The sequence below is a fragment of the Rhinatrema bivittatum genome, chromosome 2 (genome assembly GCF_901001135.1).
Source record: "Rhinatrema bivittatum chromosome 2, aRhiBiv1.1, whole genome shotgun sequence".
NCBI lineage: Eukaryota > Metazoa > Chordata > Amphibia > Gymnophiona > Rhinatrematidae > Rhinatrema > Rhinatrema bivittatum.
Window position 1 is genome coordinate 191,316,098 of NC_042616.1, and position 16,651 is coordinate 191,332,748.

The 16,651-nt window shown below is 47.5% G+C and overlaps 1 protein-coding gene across 1 annotated transcript in view; it reads left to right on the plus strand.

The window, feature by feature from the left end:
• Positions 1-16,651, plus strand: part of SCIN (scinderin) — a 267,968-nt gene that overhangs the window by 45,555 nt on the left and 205,762 nt on the right. The window contains exon 3 of the mRNA XM_029588987.1: positions 2,820-2,981. Coding sequence (XP_029444847.1) covers positions 2,820-2,981 — 162 coding nt within the window. The remainder of the gene's footprint in view (positions 1-2,819; positions 2,982-16,651) is intronic.

Genomic DNA, 16,651 nt, shown 5'->3' on the forward strand with positions numbered 1-16,651 from the left:
TTGCTCTAATTCTCTAGTCACCTAATCAAAAAAATCTATCAGATTAATTTCATCAAAGGAAGGTCCTGTCAAACAAATCTGATAGATTTTTTTAATTGGGTGATTAGAGAATTAGATCAAGGAAGAGCTCTCAATGTGATCTACTTGGTTTTCAGCAAATGTTTTGATACAGTGCCACATAGGAGTTTCATAAATAAAATGGGAAGTCTGGGAGTGAGTGACAAATTGGTGGAATGGATTACAAACTGGTTGACTGATAGGAGACAGTGTGTACTGGTAATCAGAACTTATCCGAAGAGAGAACAGTGTTAAGTGAAATGCCTCAAGGATCAGTTTCGGGGCTGAGTCTGTTCAATTCTTCATGTGTGATATTGCAGAGGGGACAGAAGGAAAAGTTTGCCTCTTACCAGATGACACTAAGATCTGCAACAGTAGGATGGGCTCCGCTGGTGACCGCTGGGCATCTCTCCACATCTTCAATCGCCAGCAGGATGGGTTCCACTGGCAGCTACTGGACCCGTCTCTGTCTCTCTGTGTTGGGTTGGGCTCTGCTAGTGGCTGCCAGGCCTCTCTCTTTCTCTCTCCTTGGGTCTTCAGGCATACCCCCTCCGCTGATTGGCCTCTGGCTTTCTGTTTGGGTTTTACAATGTCTGGTTACTCTTGTAACCGGACGCTGTACAACTTGCTGCAAAACCAGCCTGCCCAGTCAAAAACTGGGCAGTTGGTCACCCTTCCTGAAAAGGATTCAATGCCTTGCCAGGAGGACAAGAGATTCAGTTCTCACAGCGTTGTTCTCACAGCAACATTGTTAATATACTCTGTCAGTGATGCTATCAGAGCCACAACTAAATGCTAGAAAGGATGAAAGCCTATTTCCTCCCAACTTCTAGCATTGCTCTGACAGCATACACTTAAAGCATTGCTGTCAGAGCAATTCTGGATCCTTAGCCAGGAGGACCAAAGCTTGTTTCCTCCTAGCTGGCCTTCAGATCTTTTTCAGGTGGGACTTCTTGGTAAGGGGAGTGGGAGAGAGGGTTTTGGCACTGATTTTCATTTCAGGCTGGTGAGAGGGGGGGGGGGGTCAGTACTGTGCATGATTAGGGTGGGAGGAAGAGGGATGTGGAAAGGCATCTTTCAGAACTGTCTGCATATCTCTGCCCTGAAGGTAATGTGCATGCATATCAGTATGCACATGTATATATATTGGTAATGCAAGAACACACATACTTTCTTAAGACACTTAAAAAAGAATAAGTGCATATATTTTACTTATGCAAACATTTTAATAATTTGTGCACAATAACCCATCCAGAGGCAGGTATATTTTAAAGTATGCACGTCCTCCGCTTCTATACATACTTACTTGCATGTGTATTTGGAAACACTAATTCACCCAGACCCTCCGGCACCTCAACCTAAACTGCCAGAAGTTCACCTATACCTCCCACCCAAAATTGCAGAAATGTTTTAATCCTTAATTCTAATTATTGGGTGCTATTTAATGAACCTGCTGTTTTGAAATATATTATTTGTGTTTGGGAAATTTATAAAACAATATATGTGAGTTTGTAATGTAGAGATGATTTTCACTTATGTGGACTATTTGACATTTGCTCCTTTAATTAGAAATAGGCTATCACAAAGAAAATAATTTTACAATTATCTAGCAAAAAACCCCACAAAGGGGTTAAATTAGCTGTGTATGAATTAATTGTATATGTTACCATGTGTCCAGTATACACATACCTATTTTTTTCAAATAAAACAAAATGAAACTCTATACTAAATAAATTAAATAATAATGATAATTATTAACTCTAAATGTTATACTTACCATCTTTTGCTCCATGCAGGATGATTTTTCATAGAAACCAGTGATGCCTCTTCCTTTTCCATTACCTCTAATGACAGTTCTGAAGCAGTGCTGGATTACGCTGGAATCTCTGTGCTTTACTAAGTAGGCAGCCACCCTATGTGGCCGATGCAATACCGTGCGCTCAGCCGAGCGCACTGTATAACCCGCAGTCGGATGCGGGTTAAATAGGTGCTAATCCACCTCCTAATGCAATAGGGGGATTAGCGCCTATTTAACACGTGTCCGACGCAGAGTGAATGTGATAGCGCTCATGACATGCAAATGCATGTGAATGAGGCTATTACATTCACTCCGCATTAAAAAAAAAGTGTGCGTCTCAGCTGACTTTTCAGCGCCAGCTTTCCGCGCTTTTTTTTTTTTTTTGCATCGGCCCCTATGAGTGTCATCATGATGGTTCTTATTGACTGCATTGCAAAGGATGGATGCATCCATCAATCTGGCATCCAAAAATACTGTTAGAAAGTCGATTGGTCATACTCAGTGCAAGCATCCCTTAATTTAAGAAGCTACTATTTCTAGAATTGGCATATACTTATCCCTTGATATGTTATCAACAACAACATGATAGCCAGTCTCCTATGAGGGCTAAATGATGGGGTTTTTTTCTATGATAGCTTCTCAGAGTCTGATCTCATTAGAGGTTTTCTTAGTCATGGACATGATATATATATTTTTTTTATCCTTCTCAGATGTTTTCTCCTGATCCTATTCCTCTATTAACAATGCTGACATACTACATTGAGTTTTGGTTTGGGTTTTTTTTTTTTTTTGCAATTTCCTCATAAGCAATTGTAAAATTACGTCAGTAAAATGAATGTGATGAATGAAAGGAGAAAGTGAAATATGAAAGGACAGAAAATAATTAAAAGGAATGCGTAACAGGCAAACGCTACAACTCATAAAGAACCAAGCTAGAGCTTCCTTCCTTTTGCTTCCTATGCAGGCTGGCGGGGTTGCATCTGGATTTCAGCACGTCGTTACCAATGATCTGACTGCCAAGAGGCTCTTCCATATCAAGGGCAGAAGAGTGATTAGGGCCACCGAGGTTCCCCTTAGCTGGTCCAGCTTCAACAAAGGCGACTGTTTCATTATTGACCTTGGAGCTGTAAGTATTTGAAATTGAAAGGCAAATATTCACGTCCAAGTTTGAGCCACATAGTGATCTTGTTATTTTTCTATAACCTGAATGGAAGATCAGGTGCTCCTAAGAAAAAAAGATGCACAAACAGATGACAAATTGTGTGACTCACTGATACATTTGAAATGTGCTCGTCTTTGTTTTCAGAATGGTGTGTGCTAAACTTCATGCTAATTTTGAGGACACAATATCTTGGATTATACAAGAAGAATAAATGGCTTATTTGTATTATTGGTTTTATATGAGGCAATGCCTCCTGGTTTATGAAGGTACCATAATTCTTTACGAAAGAAATATGTAACATTCATCTTTCTTATTTCCAGTTAGCATGGATCACAAGTGATGCAATAACTGTTGAAAATGTAGAATGTTTTGGAGATGTTTTATTTTCAGTGCATATAAAATTAGCTTCCTTTCTTTTTAACAAAAAAGCTATAATAAAAACCTAGCAAGCCATAAAACATCTAGAAATTATCTCTTCTTTTACCTTTATGAAAAAATGCATACAGAAGTGAACATTAGAAAGGCATTTCAGTTTTGCCTACTAAAATAGCAAAATTAAGAGAGTAGACACTGTTGAAATACAGTGTCACACACACTCCAACTGAAAAAAATCACTTATAACTAACAAGTGCTTGCTTCCATTATTTTAGGATTTCTTCCTGGTGCCAAACATAAGTTGCTTGCTCAAAGTACATCAAATAGAGAGGTGCAAAACCTATTGCCTTAAGAACAATAAGGCTTAGAAACTGAATATTTGTTATTTGAGGATAATCACAATGAAAGGATGGTAGGGTTACCGCACTTAAATTGTAAGAACTAAGAGCCAGAAAACAAGTGTCAGATGTCTTATTGTTTAATGTGTCAAACTGTTCAATGCAAAGGTGTCCCCTGAAGCATCCAGGATTGCTGGTATTAACTGTTCATATCCACACATTTTCTCAAGGAATACTTCTTCACCCCCATGTTTTTTGTCTCTTTTTATTAGGGGCCACATAAATAGCCATCAATTAATATTCCAGCTTCATTTCTGCGGCTATTCATGACAATTCACCATAATTCCATGCCTCCATTTCTCTTAAACACTATAAAGAGGGATGAACTACTCCTACAGTATTCTTTTGTGTGTGATGTTTAAAGGAGAAAGAAGTAGAGAAATAGGAGGTTATCTCAGCCTGCACCGCTGCTACTGTTGCAGTCCAGGGTTGCCAACTGGCTCCGGAATCTCAGGACAGGTTGATCCAGTCCTGGTTTTACCCCATTGCATGCTGGGACTTATTCTGATTTCCCTATTGCATTCCCTCAGAAAATGAAGACTATACGTACCGGCATGCAGGGGAGTAAAACCAGGACTGGATCGACCTGTCCTGAAAATCTGGAAACAGTTGGCAACCCTTCTGCAGTCGTAATGCCATAGTCTACTGCTGTCAGTGTTGCACAAGTCTGAAAGTTCCTTTTCTCGCTTCTAAGCCAGACGTAAGGCCCGGGGACAGTGCCACTGCTGAGCTGTGGTCAAAAACACCCCATCTTAAATGAATGAGCAGTGACTTTCCCCAAAATGTTACAACATTTGTTTCTCTTTTCAGAATGGAGCCATGGTCCTTGTATACTTATTTGGGCCCAAGGCAGTACAGTGCTTGTATGTAGAAACTATCTAGGAAAATTAGAAAAGGAAGAAGCATGCCAAAAAGAAAAAAAAACAGCAACGTTCTGTAGAGAGCCCCCACTCATTCCTGCCATGCTGCAGAATCAGGCTTCATTTCCAAATGCAAAAATGTTGCTGACTCAACTGCGGATCCAATTGGTGATGAAGTACTGGCCACAGCATATTAGCAATGATGTCTGAAGGGGCAGAAGATATTGACGTGCTGATGCAGCAGAAGTAGGCTTTCTCCGTACCTAGCCTCAGACACAGGCACCTCAGTGGTCAGTAGAGTAAAAACCAGAGAACGAGGGAGTTGATGCTGAGGCACTTCAGATTGGTGTAAAAGTTTATTAGCAGCAAAAGGAATGGCAGGAGAAAATGCAAAAACAATAATAACAAAACAAAGAAACGTGAAAAAGGGTCCTTTCCAATGTCCTGTTATTAAAAGAGAAATGAAAAAAAGTCATAGGTAGTGCACCCCCCCCCCCCCACAGTTTTTTGGGATATGCAGCCACCCCGCCCCAAAATAAAAAAACTTCCCTACAAATTTAGCCTGTTCCTCTCTAGGTCCCTTCCTGAAGCTAAGCTAGAGAGGAATGAGAAGCAGGAGGATAGTTAAGGATAGTATGGGATGAAAAGGAGACTTAAGGGCACAGGCTGGGAGGCAGATGGATATGAGAGGTTAGAAGGGTGAGGGAAGACAGATGAGCAGCCGGGAGGAGGGAAGATTGTGGGAAGGGTAGAAAGGACAGGGCGGGCGGATGCACTAGGCAAGCTAGGCCTGGGGCCTAGGGCGCTGACCGTTAGGAGGCGCGAGCGGCGGCACCAGATAGGAGTGGGGATTCAAACCTCCTCTCCTCTTTGCCGCCGCCGCTCGCGAGCCATGTGAGGCCACCACCACTTGCAAGAGGTAGGAGTCGGGGCTGAGACTGGGGGATGTCAGCATGTCTGGGGGGGGGGGGGGGGGGGGCGGTACAAGGCAGAAGGTGCCTAGGGCGCCTCATCCCCTTGCCCTAGCTCTGAGAAAGGAGAAACTCTTGAAGCCATGAGAAAACTGGAGGAGTGGCAGAAAAGTAAAAGAGGTACGTTTAGGAGGGAAAAAAGACTGGCAGTAGCAATTAAAGCAATTAAAGACAGTAAAGGAGAAATAAAGGAAATGGGAGGGGGAAAATGTAAACAATGGGTAAAAACTAAATGGAGCAAAGAAAATGAAAGAAAGAACCAATGATGTATCCAGATACACACTAGAGGTTTAAAAACTGTATTCTATTTATAGGAAAATAGTTTTGCATATTAAGGGAATCATTTTCATAGGGATGTGTGCATGTAAAACATTGGTTTCCGGTGGTCTTTTACAAAATCGCCCATGGATATGTAGGTAAACTTGTGGGCGTACGTTTTCTCGGATTGAGCAGAGGCTTTCTTGGGGGCAGGGTAGTAGTGGGGTTGGGATTTATCTACGCACTATGTAAAATTCCACGGTGCATGCGGAAATTTTCAGAAAAAATGTGTGCGCCCCCAAGTAGCAGGTATAACTTATGCGGGGCAGTTTTGGTGGGATCGTTTTCAAGGCGAACATGCACGTACAAGTTCACTTTGAAAAGTGGTGTATATGATGTACATATTTGTGACTTAAGTTATGTGGGATGTTTGAAAATTACAATTTCTATCATTTAAACCATTTGTAAATTTAGGCACACCTGCCACATCATTTGAAAACTGTGCTACAGATTTTTCTAATTCTTGCCTCAAAATCTACCTCTAAACTACTGCAGAACACCAGTGTCCTAGATTATAGGCACTCCTAAATGATTGTTTTAAGGATTTCCTCAATGAATACGCAAGAGATTATTTGCATACAGTGGTGGCAGTGCATGCAGCTAGATCTCATGTGTATTCATTGGGGAAATCCAGAAAACCCAACTGGGTTGTGACCCTGAAGGACTGAATTTGGAGACCCCTAGTATACATTATTACCAACTGACCGAATCCGAGCCATCACTCAATAATGACATCCGTGGGTTGGCTAAACGGTACATTTTTGCTGGACTCCAGAGGGAACCATGGTCCATGCCCCTCACTCAGAAGACTGCCACCACAATGACTGGCATAGAAATGTATGGAAGGGAGGGAGAGGGGCAACTGGAATTAAAAATGGGGAAAAACCTGCGGTAGTGGCAAATGAAGGCCCATTCTGCTTCAACATCAGGCAGTTTTTACCTATCCCTGGCAAATGTGTACGCAAGTAGGATTGGAGCAAGTTTTAAGTAGGCTGAAGCCTATGGAGAAGGAGTAAGCTGTCTGGTCAAAAGAAATCTTTAAACATCTATTGCTGATAGAAACTCCCTATCTTTTGTAGAATCACTTACAGAGACTCAGAGGCATTCATAATGATAAATCTGCCTTAGCTAGACCAAAAGAGTCGGATGTCATATTCCACATCCTTTCCTTTTCTTTAAAATGTTATATTACTTGAATTATGTAGATACACATCAAGAAAAGTCTAGAGTTAGAAATAAAATACACATGGCTAGACAGCTGATCTGAAAGTACAGAAAAGAAAGTCCCATGCATAAAAGGAAAAAAAACCCCAAAACAAAACCAACCCAGCTCACAAAGAGTGTGGAGAGGACCCATGGAAATTACAGGAGCAAAAACAGGAAAATGACATAGGAATAATAAAAGACTAGATATTCAGGCTTTATCTTGTTATATGCAATTCCCCACCTCATTAACTGTAGGAATCAGCTTGAACTTAAATAAACATTCCCCACTACTTGAGAAGAAGAAACCTTTGCATTTAGAAAATTTCAAAGTTGTAAATACATGTCTCCTCCTAGTCTGGGTTGCTCTGCAGGCACCTGGGAATTCCCATATTTTTTTTTTACCCCAAAATAGATCATCTTTATGCCAAAATCATCTTCATCTCAGGGTCCAATTACGATCACGCTCCAACACTACCCCTGGGGGAATTCTGTGCTACTGCGGAATGCAGAATTTGCGCAGAATTCCCCCTTCCCACAGATTTCCTCTCTCATCTCACAGATTTCCTCCCTCGTAGCCCTTCCCGCAGATCTTAACCGTCGCCTCACCGATTTCCTCCCTCCAAAACCAGAAGCTCCCGGACAGCGGCCATCGCGAGAGTGGGGGCATCTCAGCATGGCAGAAAATAGCAGAGGAGACCCTGGCATGCTGCGAACGGAGCGCGTCCCAAGGCACATGGGATGCGCTCTGTTCGCGGCGAAGATGAAGGTCCGGTGCGCCGTTCACGGCAAAAAGGGAATGCCCCCATGTGCCGCAAACGGCGCGCCCGGGCCTTCATCTTCACCGCGAACGGAGCGCATCCCACGGCATGCCGGTGAGAGAGAGGAGGGTGGGAGAGAGCATGGTTGGTGAGAGAGGGCTGGGGAAGGTGAGAGAGAGCATGAGAGGTAAGAGAGGGTGGGTGGGGGGATGCTTGAGTGTGGGTTTCAGAGAGAGGGAGCTTATATGAGGGGAAGGGGATGCCGGTGAGAGAGAATGTGTGTGTGTGAGAGAGGAGAGGGGGTGTGGGGGAAGGTGAGAGACAGCTTGGTTGGTAAGAGGGGGAGTGGGGGGGATGCTTGTAGGTTTCAGAGAGGGAGCCCATGTGAGGGGAGGGGAGGGGAGGGTGACAGAGCAGGAGGGTGAGAGAGAGCATGGAAGGTAAAGGAGGGGACTGGGGGGATGCTTGAGTGTGGGTTTCAGAGAGAGGGAACCTATATGAGGAGATTGTGAAGGAGTGTGTATGTGTGTGAGAGATTGGGAGCTCGTGTGTATGAAAAAGGGATTGTGTGTATATGAGGGTGTTAGCCTGTGTGAAGGGATTGTGTATGTGAGGGAGCCTGTATGAGGGTTGTGTATGTGTATTAGAGAGAAGGAGCATGTGTGTGAGAGAGGGAGGGACAGAGGGAGCCTGTGTGAGGGGCAGTACTCTGGGTTAAACTCTGGGACTGGTGATAGAGTGGAAAGGGTGGAGCCTAGAGGTGAAGGGGTGAGATATTGGCGGGTGGAGGAGTTGGGGCCTGAGGGGGCGAACTGGCCGGAGGAGTAGGGAGAGCAAGTGGAAGGGACAATCTTACAGTGAATTTCTAGGGAAATTCTGCTCAAAATATTTAAAATTCTGCAACTTTAAGTAACAACTTTTTTCTGTAATAATTTAAAATGTAGTTACTTAAAGACTGCCATGTAAATAGTGTTATTTTGACCAATGTGAAGTTTGCGGAATATTGCAGAATTTTCAGTTTTTGTGCACAGAATTTTACATTTTTTTGCACAGAATTCCCCCACAGGAGTACACACACAGGAGTACACACACAGGACACCAGAGGAGTCATTGTAACCAACTCCCCTTTGATTAAAACAGAGAAATGTGATAGCAGAAAAAGGTCATACAGCCTAAATAGTCATCCCATCCAAACCAATAGCTCCATTCTACAGTCCCAGCAGCCCCTCAGATATTCTCTGTGCTTATCCTCTGCTTTCTTGAATTCAGATACTGACCAAAAATCATTCCAGATATCGAGTGAGATTGACACTGTCCAAGGTCAAGTATCCTTCCTGCTTTGGAGCCTCTTGCTCACTTTGCTTTTGCTTGGCTAAATAAAAAGCCCAAATGGTGGGAGGAATTGACTTGGCAGGCATCTTTAAAATGTCAGGGGAGAAGTAGTTGTGCGTCCCGGCCGCGTAGGTGCCGTGACCGGGCCTGCTCACCTCGCATTGCCCTCCACAAGTGCTGGCCTGGCTGCTGCCGCCAATCCCCGATGTCCCCGTCGCTCACCATGGCCTTCCTCAGCGTCCTCATCCCTGCAGGCCTCGCAGCGGAGCTCCCGATGGGGCTCTGCATCTTCGGCCGCCTCAGCCCTGCCCTAGGCATGTGCGTATGTGGCCGACGTCCAATCTTTCAAGGGGCAAGCACAGAAAAACCAAGGGAGGCGCGTTTGGATGACATCACCAGAGCCCTGTATATAAAGCAGGGCTCAAACCCCTGATCCCTGCCTTGGCAATCAGGTCGATACCATTGGTATGCTAGCTTGCCTTTGTGTTACAAGTGTTCTCCTGTTCCAGTGTCTCCTGTTCCAGCGTCTCCGTGTTCCTGTGCCTTCCATTCCCAGTGGCTCCGTGTGTTCCTGTATCCTTCTCAGGTAGTACCTCTTCGGACTGACCTTTGGTATTGACCTCTGCCTGCCTGACCATTCTCTTGCCTGCTGCCTGGAACTGACCTCTGCCTGCCTGACCACTCTCTTGCCTGGAACTGACCACTGCCTGCCTGACCATTTTCTTGTCTGCTGCCTGGAACCAACTCTCGTTTGCCTTGACTACGCCCGGACTAATTCTGGTATTGACCCCTGCTAGCCTGACCACTTCTGGACTGATACTCTGGCTCTGACCCTTGCGCTTCACTCTGACACTCTCTTCTGGCCTACTGTGACCATTAGATCAACCTGCTTGTAAACCAACCGCGGCTTCCACTTGGTTAGACCCACAGGTGCTGCTTGTCTCGCCTGGAGAACCTTCCTGAACTGTTGCCTCCCTGAGGTCTCCGGAGCTTCCAGTTCAGGTCTAGCCCATCCACTCTGCATCAGTCATGCACCCTTGCTCGTGGTGGGCACACCCCTCCGCTACCTCTCCAGGAGACCACCAGAGGCCCACCTAAGTCCAGGCAGTCCGGGTACCCAAGGGCTCAACCTGCAAAAACCCCGGACTGTTATTGGTGAAGCTCCAGTTAGCCTCTGTCTCCTTGTGTGCTCTGCCTCCTGGTGGCAGGTGCTCTCTGGCACCGACCAGAGGGCCGTACCAATCCTGCACCAGGCCAAGGGTCCACCTCCAGCACAACAGAAGTACTGATTGCTTAAGTGTAATTAAGAAATCTTACATTAAGGCAACTTTGCTGATTTTCCAGTTTCAACTGAGCACTTCTAGTAGCTTTTAAGATGGCCACATTCACTGCTTGTTCAATGTTCAACAGTCTCTAACTTCTCTGTACATGTGAAGAGGGTCTTTTGTTAACAGTGCACCTTGTGATGAATGTCCAAGGGGAAATCTGCCAAGTCCTGAATGCTGTTGTAACATACTTCTCGAGAGTGGCTAAGTGGCTAAGCAGCTGCTGTACAGATACCTTCCATATAATACTGTAACTCTAGGTCTTAAAAGAGTTGAATTTTGTTCTCATATGGCTTGAAGGGACTACAATGCTGATGATTCAGGGCAAACACCTGGAGGTTGACCACAGACCCCTGGAACTGCATTCATCCGCATTCCCCGACTCATCAGGAGAGATGCTGCTAACAATACCACCATTTCCAGCTCTTCTTCTGCATCTTCACTCATCAAGTTAAGCCTGATGAATGGCCTGAACAATGCTGTACAAGAGGCTACGCCAGGAAACTAACAACCATCAGATTTAAAACAAATCGTAGAAAGCACTTTTTCAGTCAATGCCAAATCAAACTGTGGAATATGTTGCCAGAGGATGTGGTCAAGGCAACTATCATCAGAAGGTTTGTACAAGATCCTGGAGGAAAAGTCCATAAAAAAAATTATTAGCCAGGGAGACTAGAGAAAACCATTGTTATCTCTGGGCAGGAGAAACAAGAAATAGATCTACTTTTTGGGATCTGCCAAGTACTTGTGACCTGGACTGACCACTGTCAGATACAGGATGAACCTTGATGTACTTTGGTCTAATCCAGCATGGCATTTCTTATGTTCGATCAGATGTCCCAGCAGCCACGTCCTCCAACCTCATTGGGACATCTGCTCATTCCAGTATCAAGAGCCTGGCAGGGCTGAGTTTTAAACTTGCATCCTTGAGTTCAGTGACACCTCTGGAAACAGTTGGGAGCCCACTCCAAAGATTTCAGAGTGGTTATCTCTAATCGTCTGTCAGCACCACTAACTCTCTGGATAGTGAAAGGCTCAATCGAGGGCTGTGATGGACTGGAAGCCGCAGGAAGATATCCGCTCATCTTGCCCTTTGCCCCATAAAAACTTAGAATAAGGTAAGTTAGAACAGAGAACAAGAAATATAGAGGGGAAAGAAATCAGCTAGGATGCCAAGCAGGCTGACCCACTTCCTGTCCTTCTTATGTAAACACTAATAGCTCTGTTTTACACCTCATTATCCTAGTTGTTTGGGGGCCCTGAGCAAGCGTAAACACTGCCCGGTGCTGGTGGCGGGTTGCTGGGCCAATAGGAACTTATTGGACCGAGGTCAGCCATGTGGCTGATGAAAAGGCATGTTGCCAGAGGAATGGGGACCATGCTCAGAGACAGGGTCCCCTTGCTTTTCAATGCAGCGGGGGTGCTGGGAGAAGGGACGGCGCCTTGCTTGAGCGTGGCAGGTGGCGTGGGGGCGTGGTCCCGGAATGTTAAACGTGGCAAGGGATTGGCCCGGTTTGGGTTGCTGGATTATGTTGTTTGGTTTTTATCGATTTGTTTAAATTAAATAAAAGCTGCGGCCAATTAATTCCAATATGCTGTCTCCATATGTAGTCATTCGAGTTGGGGGAGGCAAGCGTACAATGGGTATGAAAGATGGAAATCATGGTTCCCAGAGTCAATGAGTTTTTGCTTTTGTTTGGGACACTTTCCCAGAAGATTAGGGTATGTACTGAAAATTGTTTTGCTTCACTTATGTTATCATTTCATGTTTTGTTTTTTAATTTGGTTTGTTATTTATTTCATTTTATTTATTTCAAACAAAACAAAAAAAGCAAATGAAAGAAGAAATAAATGAAAAAGAAAAGGAAAAGAAAAGCTGCACTTCCAGGTCCTGCTGCTAAAGTTTAAATAAATGAAGCGGCAACAGATTCAAAATAACACAGGTACCCGTGATCAGTCGTCCGGGCAGGCACTCACCTTTGCTCCCCTTACCCCCCACAAATTAGACACAACAACTGTATGGAATACAAAATAAGGCCGCAGTTTATTAACCTAACCCGAGCCACTTTTAACAATATTCAAAACGAACTCCTTCTACCTCCACCACCTGCCGCATGCCATTCTTCACTTACCATCGCGGCCCAATGGTAAGCAGCTTGGAGCTCCTCCCCCTTCACCTACCCCGCCACGTCGTCAGCGAGGGTAGGCTTGCGGCCTGAGCATCGGCCCCCCCCTTGCTCATTAGGCCTTCTCGTGCAGCCGTCCCAAACTGCACGAGCATTACCCCCCGTTTCAACATGCCCTTCACCCTTGTAACAAATAAACACCCAAATATGGCTCGGGTTTCCGCCACCAACAAGGCAACCTAGTTGCCCTTGTTCCCCAACTGCGGCCAGACTGACAACTGCAACCTAAGACCTTCTTCCAAGGCGTTATTAAACAAGTCCATTCCGATATCGGAAAGGTGGACCCCATCACCCAGGAAATACCCCTCCACAATATCCCACGATCAATCATGGCGGATCCAAAACCCGCCTTCGCGCACCAACCATTTTCCGATCTGGCGATTTAATTTCTTGACACCACGGCGCCACATGGGCTCCTCTCGGTGCCGCAGACGAATGATAATGTCTGACCACCCCAATTTGGTAGACGGCAAACGATTCATGAGGAACGCCAGGTCCTTCCGAATAATTTTGATGAACTCCCTACACGTGAGTCTGCCGACATCATTCCCACCCAGATGAAGGACAAGCAATCTAGGGAGACCGAATGTCTCAACTTGGCCTTGCAAGAAGTCACAGAGGTCGCCCCACCGCATGCCCCCCCGTCCCATCCAGCGCACAGGGCCCTCCTGTGCAGCCACGTTCAGGTGCTCCCCATACGGCCGCTTCCGGGCGCGGCGCTGCGCCCTATGAACAAAAGAGTGGCCCACGATCCAAGCACAGTCTCCTGGCGGCCGGACCCCGCAGAAATCTGAAAGACAAAATGCAAGCATTACCATCCCCTCCCATATATCCCCATAACCTCCCGGCGCGTGAGTCCCCACTATCGCCGCACATAGGCCCCACTAGCGCCGCACATAACCCCTATAGACGTTCGACTTCCACCGTCCCAAGGCACGAATCCTATCCGCCTGCCACCCCAATTCGGCTGCCGCTGTAGCGGCGCCGATGCGAAAAGAATGTGAAGTATAGTGTCCCGCGGTGTACCCGAGGGAAGCCACTACGCGGCGCAGTACTGCCGCAAATTGAAACCGGGTTAGCGGAGTCCCATCGGCATGCACTAGGAAATGTCTAGCGGCGGGAGGCCGCAACGCCGCATAGGACCATGCGGTGCTAACCGGACACGCCAAGACATGGGGAGCACGCCGGAGCGTAACCCACGCTCCGACACCGCGCTGATCCGTCTTAGAATGCCGAATGCGAATTGTCACACCATGCGGATATAAACAGACGTCTCCGGCCAGGAGGCCATCCGCACCCCCATCCCCTTTTGACCTCGCCACTAGTTCCCCTAACCGCATTGCCCCGAAGAAGGCCCAGGCGAAAGCCACGCGGAACAAAGCCGACTCATACGTGGAAAGGCAGATGCGCGGTAATCGTTCGGCGATCCGAAGGAGGTCGGGAAAACGGATGGGCTTACGCCGATCTGGCCGGCAGCCCGCCCCCTTGTGCCAGCCCCCTAACAATTTCCGCACCAAAAAGCTGCAGAGCGGGCTGTCGAACCCATTCAATTTGTGAAAAAAGGCAAAACCTGCCAGCTGACTTCGGACTGAGGCCACGGAAGAACCCCCACTGCGGGCCCACAGGATGAAACAAGCAACATCCCCTTCCGCCACCGCCCCCCCCCGTCCAACCCAAGGAGAACAAAAAACGAGCTACGTATCGTCTGCCGGATAGATATGCCTTCCAGGTGGCAGGAGCTACGGAGCGCCAAAGCAGGTCCCACTTCATGTCGTGCCAAGCTTCCAGAGGCCAACTGGCACCCGTTCCCCCAGCAGTTGCGCGCACGGAGCCGCTGCGCGGAAGGCCTCCCACTTAAAACGAGAGAGAGCATCAGCGATCAAGTTCAAGGACCCCGGAACATGGCGCGCACGGACTGTAACATTCCATTTGAGGCATAACAACACCAATTCCCGAACTAACACTGATACCATCGGGCACTTCGCCGCCAGCTTGTTAACCACCTGAACGACCCCTAGATTGTCACACCACCACACCACGCGTTTGTTTGCTAAGTCCTCGCCCCACAGCGAAAGGGCCACCAGAATAGGGAAGAGTTCCAAAAAGGTAATGTTCTTGATCGTGCCCGCCGCCACCCAACTGGCCGGCCAACGCTCAGCGCACCAACGTCCCCCAAAATACAGGCCCAGGCCCGTTGCCCCCGCAGCGTCCGAATACAATTCGAGGTCCAAATTGGAAACCTCCGAATCCTGAATAAGGCAGATTCCATTAAAGGACACCAGGAATTCGTCCCATACCGCCAACTCATCTCGTACCGCCTTGGTGACCCGAATGAAATGATGCGCCGCCCGGACGCCTGTAGTCCGGGCGGACAGCCGGCGAATAAATGCCCGGCCCATAGGGATGACCCTACACGCAAAGTTGAGAGAACCAATTAACGCTTGCATCTGCCGCAACGTAACCTTAAGCGAGCCCCGGACAATCGCGATCAACCCTTGAAGCTGTACAATCTTGTCAGCCGGCAACCGACATGACATAGCCACGGAATCCAACTCGATGCCCAGGAAGGTCAACGTGGTCGCCGGACCCTCCGTTTTGTCCTTCGCTATTGGCACACCCAGTCGTTCAGCCGTCCGCAGAAAACCGTCTAACTGACGGCGACAGGTATCATCCGCACTGGGCCCAACAAACAGAAAATCATCTAAATAATGGACCGATGCCGCACAGGCAGTGTGTTCCATGGTTGCCCAATGAACGAACGTACTGAAAGCCTCAAATAAGGCACATGACACCGCACAGCCCATCGGCAGGCATCGATCAATGAAATAGTGACCATCAAAATAAAAGCCGAGCAACGGAAAAGATCCCGGGTGGATGGGGAGCAGGCGAAAGGCGGATTCGATGTCCGCCTTAGCCAGGAGTGCCCCGGGGCCCGCGGTCCGAACGAGGGCCACTGCGTCATCAAAGGATGCATACGTAACGGCACAGGCCTCCGGCGGAATAAAATCGTTCACGGAAGAACCGTCCGGAGAAGATAGATTAAGAATAAGGCGGTATTTACCTGGCACCTTTTTAGGTATCACAGCCAACGGAGACAGGTGCATCGCCGGAAAGGGCGGCCCCGAGAAAGGGCCTGCTACCCTTCCCAAGGTGAGTTCGTCCGCCAACTTGGCCCTGACGACGGGGGCCAACCTGTAGACCGACCTCGAATTCCTCGCTCTCCCCCCGAAACCAGGGCCAACATAAGGGATACGAAAACCATAACAAAAACCATTAGACAACAACCGTGCCGCCTGCCGATTCGGGTAGCGCCGCAAACACGGTAGCAGCTCAGCAAGTATCACCGGCGAGCCGGCCTTGCAGAGAATCGACGCATCATTTGGGTCCCTTACCGGCCCCAGCACTTGCTCCCTGGGGGCATCGAAGGGCAGAATGAGAGCCTCCGCACGCGGAGCACGCATGGCGGAACTTACATTCCGGGAATAAACAGGTAAGTTTATTGAACCGCCAGCAGACGTCGTTCCCGGCCCCCGAGCTTTTAACCCCAAGGTCCGGTTTACGCCCCACTCCGGTCCGAAAGGACTGCACCCCGGTTGCACCAACGGAATCCGTATGAGAGGAAGTCCCCACGCCCCCAGCGCGCAAACCGCCCCGGAGAGACGCCGACCCCTTATTGGTCATTTGCGTGAGCCACAGGTGAATGTCCTGAGACCCCCAGGACATGAACCTGTTCCCCGCCATCTTATCACGGAACTTCTCATCATAGTTGAGCCATGCCCAACCATCGTAGTCCCTGAACGCCCCGAGGATGCTGTCAGCATAGGACAGCAAGGAGCCATATTGCGTAGGGTCAAAATGACTAACTACGCTCGCTAGCCGCAGGAAACCGCGAACCCAGTTCACCA